The sequence below is a fragment of the Oryctolagus cuniculus genome, chromosome 8 (genome assembly GCF_051225735.1).
Source record: "Oryctolagus cuniculus isolate XC-2025 breed Fujian yellow rabbit chromosome 8, ASM5122573v1, whole genome shotgun sequence".
NCBI lineage: Eukaryota > Metazoa > Chordata > Mammalia > Lagomorpha > Leporidae > Oryctolagus > Oryctolagus cuniculus.
Genome location: NC_142874.1, coordinates 106,188,068 through 106,201,519, shown reverse-complemented (window position 1 = coordinate 106,201,519; position 13,452 = coordinate 106,188,068). Strand labels below are relative to the sequence as shown.

At 41.8% G+C, this 13,452-nt stretch overlaps 1 protein-coding gene across 10 annotated transcripts in view; it reads right to left on the bottom strand.

The window, feature by feature from the left end:
* Positions 1-13,452, bottom strand: part of FAM13A (family with sequence similarity 13 member A) — a 388,793-nt gene that overhangs the window by 213,122 nt on the left and 162,219 nt on the right. For all 10 annotated transcript variants that reach the window (XR_016212400.1, XM_070047870.2, XM_070047871.2 and 7 more), the window contains one exon: positions 7,340-7,493. Coding sequence is in view for 9 of the 10 variants with exons in the window: in XM_070047870.2 (XP_069903971.2) it covers positions 7,340-7,493 (154 nt within the window). In the remaining variant the exon portion in view is untranslated. The remainder of the gene's footprint in view (positions 1-7,339; positions 7,494-13,452) is intronic.

Below are 13,452 nucleotides of genomic sequence, written 5' to 3'. Positions count from 1 at the left end.
GGCCTGGGAAAGCAGTGGAAGATGTTCCAAGTGTTTGGGCCCCTGAACCCACATGGGAGACCCAGAAGAAGCTCCTTGTCTCCTGGCTCCATATCAGCCCACCTCTAGCTATTGTGGCCATTTAGGGAATGAACCAGCAGATTGAAGATCTCTTGCTTCCTCAATCTCTCTCTCCCTCTCTCTGTAACTCTGCCTCTCAAATAAATTTTTTTATAAAAAGAAATGTCTAATACCAATAACTCTTCTGTCATGAGTGATACTCTAACGGGCAACTTACTTTATCTGTTGCCATTCCTTCAATGATCAAGCCTCATTCTCTTTAAGGTAAAGAGCAGTAAGGCAATGCCAACAAAGTCATGTGACTTCCTTACTTTATAGCTAAAATGTATTGGAAACTTGCATCATTAACTCAATTATATCAAAAATGGCAAATTAGTCACTTTATTTTCTTCCTTTTTACAGATGAAGAAACCAAGGTTGAAGGAGAGATTAAGTAGTTTATTTAGAGTCACAGACAAAGTTTCACTCATTCTGACTCCAGAACTCAGTGCTCTAAGATATTAATGTATCTACTGATGTGTCTCCTTGATCGGATTGTTTACAGATAGCCCATGGCTTCATTAGTTACTTGTCACTCAAAGGAAAAATATTAATATTGCATATTTCTAACTACTTTAATGACTGGAGACACTTTCGCAAGCATTAATTGTTAATTCCACACAAAAAACAGTTTTTTCTCCATTGCAGATAACAATGAGGAAAAGAGATAAAATAAATTGTTCATAGTCACACTGCTGAATAGCTAGGTTAAAGATAGAGACCTTTGGATTGGTACCATGGTGTAGTGGGTGAAGCCACCACCAGCAGTGTCAGCATCCCATGTGGGTGCTGGTTCGAGTCCCAACTGCTCCACTTCCAGTCATCTAGCTCTCTGCTATGGCATAGGAAAGCAGTGGTGGATGGTCCAAGTCCTTAGGCCCCTGTACAGGTATGAGAGACCCAAGGGAAGCTCCTGGCTCTTGGCTCCACTGTGGCCGTCTGGGGAGTGAACCAATGGAAGACCTTTCTCTCTCTCTCTCTCTCTCTCTCTCTCTCTCTCTCTCTCTGCCTCTTCTTCTCTCTCTGTGTAACTCTGACTTTCAAATAAATAAATCAATCTTATTTAAAAAAAAAAAGCTATTGATGTACTTAGGATCTTTTTTTAAAATACAAGAGTCCTTAAAGTATTCCATGAACTGTCATATTTACTATTTCACTCAATTACTTTGAAAACATTCATTTTTTTTTGACAGACAGAGTTAGACAGTGAGAGAGAGATAGAGAGAAAGGTCTTCCTTCCATTGGTTCACCCCCAAATGGCCGCTATGGCCAGTGCACTGCGCTGATTCAAAGCCAGGAGTCAGGTGCTTCCTCCTGGTCTCCCAAGTGGGTGCAGAGCCCAAGTTCTTGGGCCCCTGAGACCACATGGGAGATCCAGAGGAAGCTCCTGGCTCCCAGCTTTGGATTGGCTCAGTTCCAGCCACTGTGGCCATCTGGAGAGTGGACCAGCAGATGGAAGACCTTTCTCTCTTTCTCTCTTTCTTGCTCTCACTCTCCCCCACAACTCTTTTAAATACATATTTTTTTTAAAAAAAGAAAGGGGCCAGCACCGTGGCTCACTTGGTTAATCCTCTGCCTGCAGTGCGGCATCCCATATGGGCACTGGGTTCTAGTCCTGGTTGCTCCTCTTCCAGTCCAGCTCCTTCCTGTGGCTAGGGAAGGCAGTGGAGGATGGCCTAGGTGCTTGGGCCTCTGCACCTGAATGGGAGACCAGGAGGAGGGACCTGGCTCCTGGCTTCGGATTGGCGCAGTGCATCAGCCATAGCGGCCATTTGGGGGGTGAACCAACGGAAAAGGAAGACCTTTCTCTCTGTCTCTCTCACTGTCTAATTTTGCCTGTCAAATAAAAAATAAATTAAATTAAAAAGAGGACATGTATAAGTGTACACATTTAAAAAATTGAATGAATTTAAATAAACAATATTATAATGCATCTCAAGGACTTAGGAAAAACAAGGATAAACTAAACACAAAATTAATAGAAGTCAAGAAATAATAAGAATCAGAAAAGAAATAAATGAAATTTAAGCTAAAAAAAGAAAAAATGATCAACAAAATAAAAAGCTTGTTATTTGAAGAGATAAACAAAAATAGAGGAACCTTTATCCAGACTAACAAAGAAAAAAAGAAATATGGAAATAAATAAAATTAGAGATGAAAAGGAGCTATTACAACTGATATCACAGAAACACAAAGGACCGTAAGAAACTATTATTCACATGTTACAGACTAACAAATTGGAAAACCCCCCAAAATGGGTAAATTTCAGGGTATATGTAAAACTTACCAAGATTAAAACAAGATGTAGGAAATACAAACAGAACCATAACAAGTAATGAGACTGAAGCAGTCATTACGTCTCTCATCAAAGAAAGGTTTAGGATCTTATGGCTTTACAACTGAATTCTATAAAACAGTTTTGTAAGCACAACTGGATTGTGTTGTTTTCAGTAGTGTAGTGATTGACTGGAATGAGACCATAATTAGCATATTTACAAGTGAAATAAAACTGGAGGAATATGTCAAATATCACATAGCTGTGTGAGTGTGTACACACACACACACACACACACACAAACCATTGCCTTGTTCTTGTTAAAATAAATACCAAGCAGTGTTATTTGGGGTTGTCGTAATGTGCTGAGGTCAGATGCAACTTTAGCCAGTGACAAGCTTAAAGGCTGGGGGTGACACATTTCAGGATAAGGACATGTAAGGGAAAGAATGCTGAGAGCAAAGGGCTTCTGGAAGAATGTTCGTCCCTGAGGACAGAAAACACTGGTTTAAGATACCAGAGCTGTGGCTGCCTCTCAGTGGGGTCTGGGTGGGTTTGGGGTGACTGATGAGGAAGGTGCCAGGAGATTCTTAGGTAGTAAAGAAAATCTTCTGTATCTTAACAGGGTGACACCTGTGCATGGATTTGCCCAAACGCATCCACTGTACACTTAAGACTTACACGTTTTATTATATGCAAATCAGTAAAATTCCATCTTAAATTAAAAAGATAAAGAAGATAGTAAGCATCTGAATCAAGAGGCCCAGCCCCTTTCATCTTGCTTTGGAATGTTTTTTTGGGAAGATAGGATGCCTGCAGCTGCTGCCACAATCCTTTGACCCTGAAGAATGTAACACACTGAGGATGTCTCCAGTTCAGGAGGTGAAAGCCTGGGTGCTGATCCAACACTGGAAACACGTCTCACAGCATTTCTAGTTGCTTCAGAGAACTGAATGTCCTCATAGCTTAAACTGCTTTTAGCAGAATATCCTGTTTCTTACACTGAAAGTATCATATCTGATATAATCAATGTAATTGGAAAGTCCTACACTGAAATTCATAAAAGGATTTGTACTGGCAACTTAACTTAGCTATCACTAATTTTGATCTTTGCAGTGGTTAAATCGAGGGTCCGGTGTTTGGCATAGTAGATAAGATGCCCACATCCCACATCGGCATGCCTGGCTCCATCTCCTGACTCCAGCTTCCTGCTAATACAGATCCTGGCAGGCAGCGGTGATGGCTCAGGTACTTGGATTCCTGTTACCCACATGAAAAGCGGGACTCCCGGCTTCAGCCCAGACTCTCCACAGCCACTGCAGGCGTTTGGGAAGTGAACCAGCAGATGGGAGTGTTCTCTTTTTACCTGTTTGTCACTCTGCCTCTCAAATAAATAAGATAAAGCTTTAAGAAACTGAAATAGTCCAAGGATTTTAGTTATCTTCTAGCATAGTTCAAGATGTCAGTGTGATGTGATTGCCAAAAACACAGATTTAGAGACTGAGTGTGCTTACAGGATCCAGAATCAGACTCTATGCTTTCACTGCTCTTAGGCTACGCAGTATTGCAGTGTAATGGCATATTCTGCATACTGCATTCTGCTCCCTGGACAGTCACCACTGGTCCTCATTTATTCTCAGTGTAGCTTTGCCTGGGTGACCATCTTATACTTGAGTTCCCATACTGCTGGTAGTTCCTGAATTGTAGCTTTAGCCCTAGACGATCAGAAAGTGATAGAGCCAGTTTCCCCAAACATCATCTCCAAGTCCTGACTATGTTCTGTCCTCTCCGAATGTAGCTGGCCAGCCCCTTGGCCTGAGTGGTGTGAACAGCTGATGTTTATTTCTCAGAGATGGGGAGACTGTGAAGTCCAGGATGAAAGCATCGTCAGGACTGGTGTCTGGTGAAGGCCAAGCTCGTGGTCTGCAAATGGCTGTCATTGTTCATGGGATGGTAGGAGGGAGATGATTAATCCTGTCTCTTCCTTTTTCAACAAGGTCACCAATCCCACCATGAGCTCCCCATGCCCATGAGCTAATATAATCCTAATGACCCCCAAAGCCCCCAACCTCCAAATGCCATCACTTTGGGCCTTAGCATTTAAAAATGTTTTTACTAACGTAAAGAGAACAGATTTTAGTACTTCATAGGTACAGTTCTAAGATGATAACCATACTTCCCACTCTTTTCCCTCAGCCTCCCACAATCCCTCTCCTTCCTTCCTTTCTTCCTTTTTTTGTTATTCAGTTTTTGCAGAGATAATTTCAATCCACTCTATAATCACAGGCTTAATTCACCACTAACCATAATATTCAACAAGTATGCTTAGTGAAATAAGCCAGTCCCAAAAAGACAAATATCATGTGTTTTCTCTGGTATGTGGCAGTTAATATAGAACACAAAAAATATATAGGAATTAAATGGACATCTTGTGATATGATTGTCTTTTTTAGCCTTTGTTTATACTCCTGTGGGCCTTAACATTTTGAGACACAAATTTGGAGGGGACCAAAAATGTCAGTCTGTAACACCTGCCCTGCTAGAATCCTTAGCTTTATCCTTGGCTCCTTTACTATTCCCACTGGGATCCGTAGTCTGCCTTTTCCATGAATCTTAGCATTGCTATCTCTTGCCCACCCCACTGGCACTGTTTTAGTGTAGGCTTCATGTTAGCCACACAGTTTCAAGCTGTCTCTCACCTCTAGGCTTATCGCCTTCCCAGATCCCGTCCACTGCTGACAGATATGATGTTCCTGCAAAACAAATCTGATCATAACTATTCCTGCTTTCAGGAAACACGCCTTCTGTTGTTCTTCTTTTGCCCCCATGCTCTCTGCTGACAGTGTAAAATTCAAACTGCATGCTGTCTGCAACCCAAGCTTTCCCGCTAAATCGTGAATGCATATTGAGTAGCTCGTTTCCTTACTATTTCTCTGATTTCTCTTCCTTGCAAGGAAGTCTTTGTGAGGACTCACTCTCTCAGTCTGTCATAGTCCATTTTTTTGCTACTATAATGAAATACCCAGAACTGGATAGTTATAAAGAAAAGAGGTTTATTTTGGCTCATGGCTATCGTCAAAGGTCAAGGACACACATGTGGGGATGGCCTTCATGCTGGGAGAGTACCTGGGTGACACAGGCCACAGATGGCAAGAGCTAGGGAATGTGACGTTCTTACAGACTCGCCAGTGTTCTCTCCTGGAGACGTCATCTAGACGACCTTATTGAATCTTATAGATATTTATCTATTTTTGTCATGTTTTAGGTTACTTTGATATCTTATATGCACTAATAAAAAAGTTAAAAAGTGTTTATCAGAAATAACAAAGACAATCACTTTTTAATATTTAAAAAGAGATCTTGGGGCCAGTGCTGTCATGTAGTGGGTAGAGCTACCACCTGTGGTTCCAGCATCCCATATGGACACTGGTTGAGTCCCAGCTGCTCCACTTCTGAGCCACCTCTCTGCTGTAGCCTGGGAAAACAGTGGAACATGGCCTAAGTCTTTGGGCGCCTGAACCCACGTGGGAGACCTGGAAGAAGCTCCAGGCTCCTAGCTTAGGATTGGTCCACCTCCTGCCATTGCAGTCATTTAGGGAGTGAACCAGCAGATGGAAGACCTCTCTCTCTCCCTCTCTCTGCATCTCTGTAACTCCACCTTTCAAAAAAATAAATCTTAAAAAAAAGATACATTTTGGAAAGTGCTACAGACATCAGAGGAGCAAACTTGAGGAAGATATATTGTATTTAAAATCATTTTAATTTTCTTGTGGAAACAATGAAGTAGGTTTTTTTTACTTTCTATTGTAAACCAGGACACATTTTTTTTTTTTTTCAGTTACCATCTTACTCTCAGCTTTGGTTATACCTGATAGTCTCCAATTATCTCATTTTATCTTAACACTGTTCTCCTTGTATCTTAAATTTCAGTTTAAAGTCTATTTATCGGGTTGGCATGGTGCTGCAAAATGCACTCCTCTCAGTTCTCAGGAGACGCACCCTGTCCCTCAGAGGGAGTCTGTTGCATTGACAGCATAAGCACTAAATAACAAAACCTAAATTGTCTCCTTCCCTGCTTCGGTAGGCTGCTACTTGATGCCATTACATTTCATTCCTTCTTCTAAGTCATGGCTTGCACTGGAAGGAGAGATGAAAACACTCCTCAAGTCTCTAAACCAAGTGCCTCTGGCTTTATCATCCATTGCCATATGAATCAACAACAGAACAGCATGGGTTGTGAATTTGGTAAATCACAGGAAGCCTCCTGAGGAAACGTCTCTCATCAGCTCCATCATGATGGATTGCAATATAACTGAGAAAGAAATAAGATGCATTCCTTTTTCTCCCACATCTGAAGGATTTGGTTTGGATGTTTATCCTTGGACTCTCATCTGTGGTTCTAGAGAGACCAACATGCATTTACCCAACATGTAAAGGATATGTTACAAATTATTCACCAATGTACACAGTGTCGCCAAGGAATCTTTTATAGGGCTTGAAACTTCCCTAAGATGACAGCTACCATATAAGGGACTAAAAATCTGAGGTTGAGCTTGAACGTGTGCCAGACACGGGAGAGTCAGAGAGATACAATAACGCTGCCTCCAGGAATCTCCAGTCTGATCAGAAGCTGGCTCTCCTCAACACTGCCAGAGGCACAGAGTCCTGCTGTAACATCAGGCTACTATAAAAAGGGTGGAGCTGAGCCGGCTCACGCAAGTGCTCTGAGATGGTTTCATAGCAATAAGGAAACATAACACCACGATTCTTTCCAATCTTAGAAAACTACATTTCAACTTAATAAACATTTGATAGAGGAAACATTTCAGAAGGACATGACACACATAGGAATAATAATCTGAAAGTTATATCCACGAGACAAAGAATGATTTAAATGAAATCTTCAAAGAATGATTTAAATGAAATCTTCCATCCAAAATGATAGCAATGCTGAAAATTACTTACTTTTACAATAAGCAGCTTGGTCAGGTTTTCACATTTCTGATCTTCATGGTCTGCACATTCTACTTCAAACAGGGTGCTATAGTTTTCCAAGATTTTAGCCATTATCTTATTGCAAAGGTCCTGTTCTTTCATGCCTTCAAGTCCAGGTGACACACTAGAAATAAGAAAAGTAAAGAGAGGGATTATGTAGAAAAAACCAAAAATACCAGCTTAGTTGACTCACTTATATTTTGGCATCTCTTGAATGATTAGCTTTCTTATGTGGATATGTGAGATTTTCAATAAACTCTATGGTGATAATGCATGATGTTTTTTGGACAACTGGAAGTTCCCAAGAGCTGAATTAATAGTTCACACTGAATAAGAAAACTACAGGCTATTCAGGAAGAAGTAACAGATTAACACTGATATTAGTAAGGCTTTTTAATATGTTAAAATTGTTACACATAACATTTTTAAAAATTTTTAAAAGATTTATTTATTTATGTGAAAGGCACAGTTACAGAGAGGCAGAGGCAGAGACAGAGAGAGACTGAGGTCTTCCTTTCGTTGGTTCACTCCCCAAATGGCTGCAATTGCCTGAGATGGACTGTTTTGAAGCCAGGAGCCAGGAGCCTCCTCCGGTCTTCCACATGGGTGCAGGGGCCCAACGGCTTGCGCCATCTTCTACTGCTTTCCCAGGGCATAGCAGAGTTGGATCAGAAGTGGAGCAGCTGGGACTTGAATCAGCACCCATACAGATGCCGGCACTACAGACGGTAGCTTTATTTGCTATGGCACAGCGCTGGCCCCAACACATAACATTTATGTAACAGTGAAAAAGAATGAGTGTAATAACAGAAATACTCAGCAGCACAAATAATACCAACACAATCATTAAGGATTTCTTAGCTAATACAACAAAAAGTTTAAAACTTAAAGGGAAAAGTGAATACTCTTGGGAAAAATACTGGTAATTGTTGAAGCTGAGTGGATAAGAACATGGAAGATTATCCTATTCTCTCTTTTTTGGGGTATGTTTAAAATTTTCCATAATAAAGGAAGTTGAGAACAAGTCTAAATGCAGAATACACCACAAACAAAGCAAAAAGAAGCAACAGAATGGAAGACAAAGATCTTCTTCAGTAATACATACAACTGATTTATGATTAATAGGCTGTGCAAAGAACTCGCACTAATCACTAAAAAAGAATAAATATAAAAGGAAAAGACAACAGATAAAAGTTGGAAAACACATAGAAGAAAACACCTACACTATCCATAACCTAATGAAAGAATCCTTGCCTCAATGAATAACCAGTGAAATGCACACAAAAAGCAACACTTAGCCATGAATCAATACCCATTTGTATTATTTTCTTTTGCTGCTGTAACAAATTACCATGAACTGGGTGGCTTAAAACATAACTCTACTGCATTTCATTTCTGGTAGTCAGAAGAGCAAAGCAGTATCACTGGGCCAAAATCATGGTATCAGCTGGGCTCTACCCTCTACAGGGGCTACGGGGAGGATCTGTTGCTCACTCTCCCAGCTTCTGGTGGTTGCCAGCACTCCTTGGTTGTAGCTGCATCCCCTAATATTTAATTAATGCTAGGATCTTCAAATCTCTACCTGTTTGATCTTAACATGTGGGCTTCTCCTCTGTGTACATGTCCAATCTCCTTCTGCCTTCCACTTACAATGATATATGTGATGGCCTTCCAGGTCCACCCAGAGAATCCAGGATATTCCTCTTATTTAAAGGTCTTTATCTTATTCATGTCAACAGAAACTTTTTCTCCCAAATAAACTAACATGAGCTGCTATCTTGGGGCCAGTGCCGTGGTGAAGAGGATTAAAGCCTCAGCCTGCAGCGCCAGCATCCCATATGGGTGCTGGTTTGAGTGCCAGGTGTTCTGCTCCCAATCCAGCTCCCTGCTAATGTGCCTGGGAAAGCAGCAAAGAATGGCTCAAGCTTTAGGGCCCCTGCACCCATGTGAGAGACCTGGGGAGAGCTCCTGGCTTCAGACTGGCTCAGCTCCGGCCACTGCTGCCATTTGGAGAGTGAGCCAGCAGATAGAGGATCTCTTTCTCTCTGTTCTCTACCTCTTTCTGTAACTTTGTCTTTCAAATAAATAAAATAAATCTTTTTTAAAGAGCTTCTATCTTGGCCGGCGCCACAGCTCACTAGGCTAATCCTCGGCCTGTGGCGCTGGCACACTGGGTTCTAGTCCCGGTCGGGGTGCCGGATTCTGTCCTGGTTGCTCCTCTTCCAGTCCAGCTCTCTGGTGGCCCGGGAGTGGAGTGGAGGATGGCCCAGGTCCTTGGGCCCTGAACCCGCATGGGAGAACAGGAGAAGCACCTGGCTTCTGGCTTCGGATCAGCGCGGTATGCCAGCCACAGCGGCCATTGTGGGGTGAACCAACAGAAAAGGAAGACCTTTCTCTCTGTCTCTCTCTCTCACTGTCCACTCTGTCAAAAAAAAAAAAAAAAAAAAAAAAAAAAGAGCTTCTATCTTTGGAGGGTCATGCTCAGCCTACTAGCCTATCTGTGAGACACATACTCCAATATGCCTTGGAGTGAACTACATCCTGTATAAACCCCTGCCTTTGAGGGTAGACAGCACCTGTGACTTGGAATTCGGCAAGGGATAAGAGATGTCACTCCCATGATTAGAATACATTATAGGAGATTCAGTCTCAGCAGACTGCAGTGAGAGTCACCTGTTGACCTTGAAATAAGCTCCTGTGTTGTGATAAGGCCACATGGCAATGAACTATGGGGGCTTCAGGTGGTCCCTTGCTATAAGTACCCGGTAGGAAGCTTGGTCCCTAGTCATGCAGCTGCAAGAAAATCAATTTGCCAACAACCTGAATGAGTTTAGAAGCACAGTCTGCTCGTAACTCAAGTCTCCAAATAGAAATGTGGCCAAGCTGCCACCTTAATTTCAGCATTGTGAGGCCCTGGACTCCTGACCCATGCCAACTGTGAGACAGCAAATATTTGTTGCTTTAAGCCACTAAATGTGTGGTAATTTTTACAGCAACAATAAACAGGGAATATAGGGTTTGGTACCTGTTAGTGGGGTGTTGCTACATAGCAAATATCTAATCTGTGGACATAGATTTGGAACTGAATAGTGGGGAAAGCTGGAAGGAATTTGGGTAGTATCCTACATAAGCACAAAATGCCCTGAGCAGACTTTAAGGACACCACTGATGAAGGCTCTGGAGGAAATGAGGGACATATTGCTGGGAATTGGAAGGAGGAAGATTCTTGTTATGTTGGCAGAAAGCTTAGCAAAATTGTATCCTGCAGTTGTACGGGAAGCAGAACTTGTAAGCACTGAGCTTAGGTATATAGTTAAAGAGATTTCCAGGCTCTGTTTTCAAAGTACCATCTGGATTCATCTTGCCACTTACAGTAAAATATGAGAGTGAGAAAGAAATTGAGGGAACTTACACAAATAGGAAATGAAAGTTGATTTTTAAAATTCCAAGACTCTCCAGATGGCAACAGACACTAAAATTAAGAGAGTCACTGTGAGGCAAGCAGGCTCTACAGCAGAGATTGAGAGCGTGACTGCACAGAACTTTTTGCTAAAACCCCAGAGAGACCAAAATCCTGCTATTCAGCCATACAAAGATCCCCTTCACATGTTTATTGGTTTGTCTCACAGATCCTTGCCATCAACTCTAAGGGTCTCCAGGAATTCATAGCCATTGTCTATGAGCCAAAGATAGAAAAGGGATTATTTGGAAAAGATCTGTGGATATGTTTTCTTTTAAAAAAAATAATGGAAATGAATTCTTGCTAAAATCCACAACAGACTCAAAGTTCTTGTAAAGTATATTTCATCACCCGCACACAGCTAAGTTGGAATGAAAGACACAGAAAGGGCACAAAAAGAAGGCAGGCAGTTGGATCCCCCAAATTCCATTGGCCAGAAGTAGACTGATATAGCTACTCAGCTGTAAGCAGGTGCTGCCTTTCATGAAAAAGGAAGGCTCAGAGGGCAGAATCAGGGTCAGCGAGCGAAACAGAGCCGCGGAGGAGTATGCTCAAGCCTTGGGAAGGGCTGGTCCTGCAAGGATGAGGGGGGAGAGGGGATAGGTTATGCAGTAAGTACAGCTGCACACGCAGTGCCACACGCAGATACACAGAGCCTCTGCAGTGTTGAGTTAATGGGAGCCAGGAGTGATTGGGAAACAGTCTAAGAAGTCTAAAAACACTAAGAAACATTGCTCTAGTTCCTTTACCATGTTATTGTGAAAATTTAATGCAAGATTCTAAAACAAGATCCACCTGGGGGTGACTGAACAACACAGAGAAGAATGAGGCTTTTGGAGCAAGGTGCTACCTGGAAGGGCTGAGCGAAGCACTCAGGATCTTGAGCTAGAAGACAAGGGTTCAGGTCCCTGCTCCACTGCTCATGGGATACAACTATGGGGACGTGGCTTAGGAACCTTAGGGTCTTCACTGTAAAACTGACACGATAGTAATATTAATATTGTAGAGGTCTTGTGAGAATGAATTTTTCACAATTGAGGGAAGAATAGTTTGCAAAACTAGGAGGTCAGAAGAGAGTCGGTGGTTGCCAGGGGCTGGGAAAGGGCAGGAGTGAAAGGGACATGAGGGAACATTCTGGAATGACAGAAGTGGTATCTTAATTGTGGTGACTGTGAATGAATGAGTCTTCTCTGAGCTTAGAATACTATCCTAAAAAAGGGCGCATTTTCCAAAAAGGAAACCTGTTAAAGTGAAATGAACACTATGAGAAACGGTGACTTGATCAGCCCTCACCCTGACTGTTGATGAGCAGCTTAATATGTTATCCCTCTTAGTATTTTTTTTTGTTTGTTCTACTTAATACTTTTGGTTGAATACTGTAATCAATACACAATTCTTCTTAAGTGCTGAAACTTAACTGAAAAGTGATCGCTGTAAAATATAAGAGTGGGAATAAAAGAGGGAAGAGATGTGCAATTCGGGACATGCTCAAGCTGACTTACCTCAAACGGTAGAGTTAGAAACATACCAGGGGATTCGAATTCAATCCCATCGAGGTGGCATGTACCAATGCCATCTCACTAGTCCAAGTGATCAATTTCTGTTCACAATTGATCGTAATGATAGGACTAAGAACCAAAGGGATCACATAAACAAGAATAGTGTCTGCAAATACTAGCTGATAGAATCAAAAAGGGAGAGAATGATCCAACATGGGAAGCGAGATACACAGCAGACCCATAGAATGGCAAATGTCCTAACAGCACTCTGGCCTCATAATCAGCCCTTAAGGCATGCGGATCCGGCTGAAATGCCCATGAGAGTATTTCAGGCATGGAAAGCCAAGACACTCTGGGTGGGGGGGGAACCTAAATGAAAGATCTCCACGAGTGAGATCCCAGTGGAAAGAACGGGTCATCAAAGAAGGAGGTACCTTTCTCTGAAGGGAGGAGAGAACTTCCACTTTGACCATGGCCTTGTCTAAATATGATCAGAGTCAGTGAACTCAGGGGGCTTCCATAGCCTTGGCAGCTCATGACAAGAGCCTAGGGTGATTACTGATGCCATAAACAAGAGTGTCAATTTGTTAAGTCAACAACAGGAGTCACTGTGCACTTACTCCTCATGTAGGATCTTTGTCCTTAGTGTGCTGTACATTGAGATTTAATGCTATAACTAGTACTCAAACAGTATTTTTCACTTTATGTTTCTGTGTGGGAGCAAACTGTTGAAATCTTTACTTAATGTATGCTCAACTGATCTTCTGTATATAAAGAGAATCGAAAATGAATCTTGATGTGAATGGAAGGGGAGAGGGAGTGGATAAGGGGAGGGTTGCAGGTTGGAGGGACGTTATGGGGGGGAAGCCATTGTAATCCATATTCTGTACTTTGGAAATTTATATTCATTAAATAAAAGTTAAAAAAAATTTAAAAAGGGTGCATTTTATGTATTCTTTTAAAAGTAAATTTCAAGGTATGTAAGTTGTATCTCAAGAAATCTAAACTTTAAAAAATGTATTTTGCAAACCACAAATAACCATACCAGTTTTTTAAATGTGCAGAGTAAGATGCTAGCTTTCACAGTAATGCTGTTGTTGCACACTGAACTTGGGTATTTACAT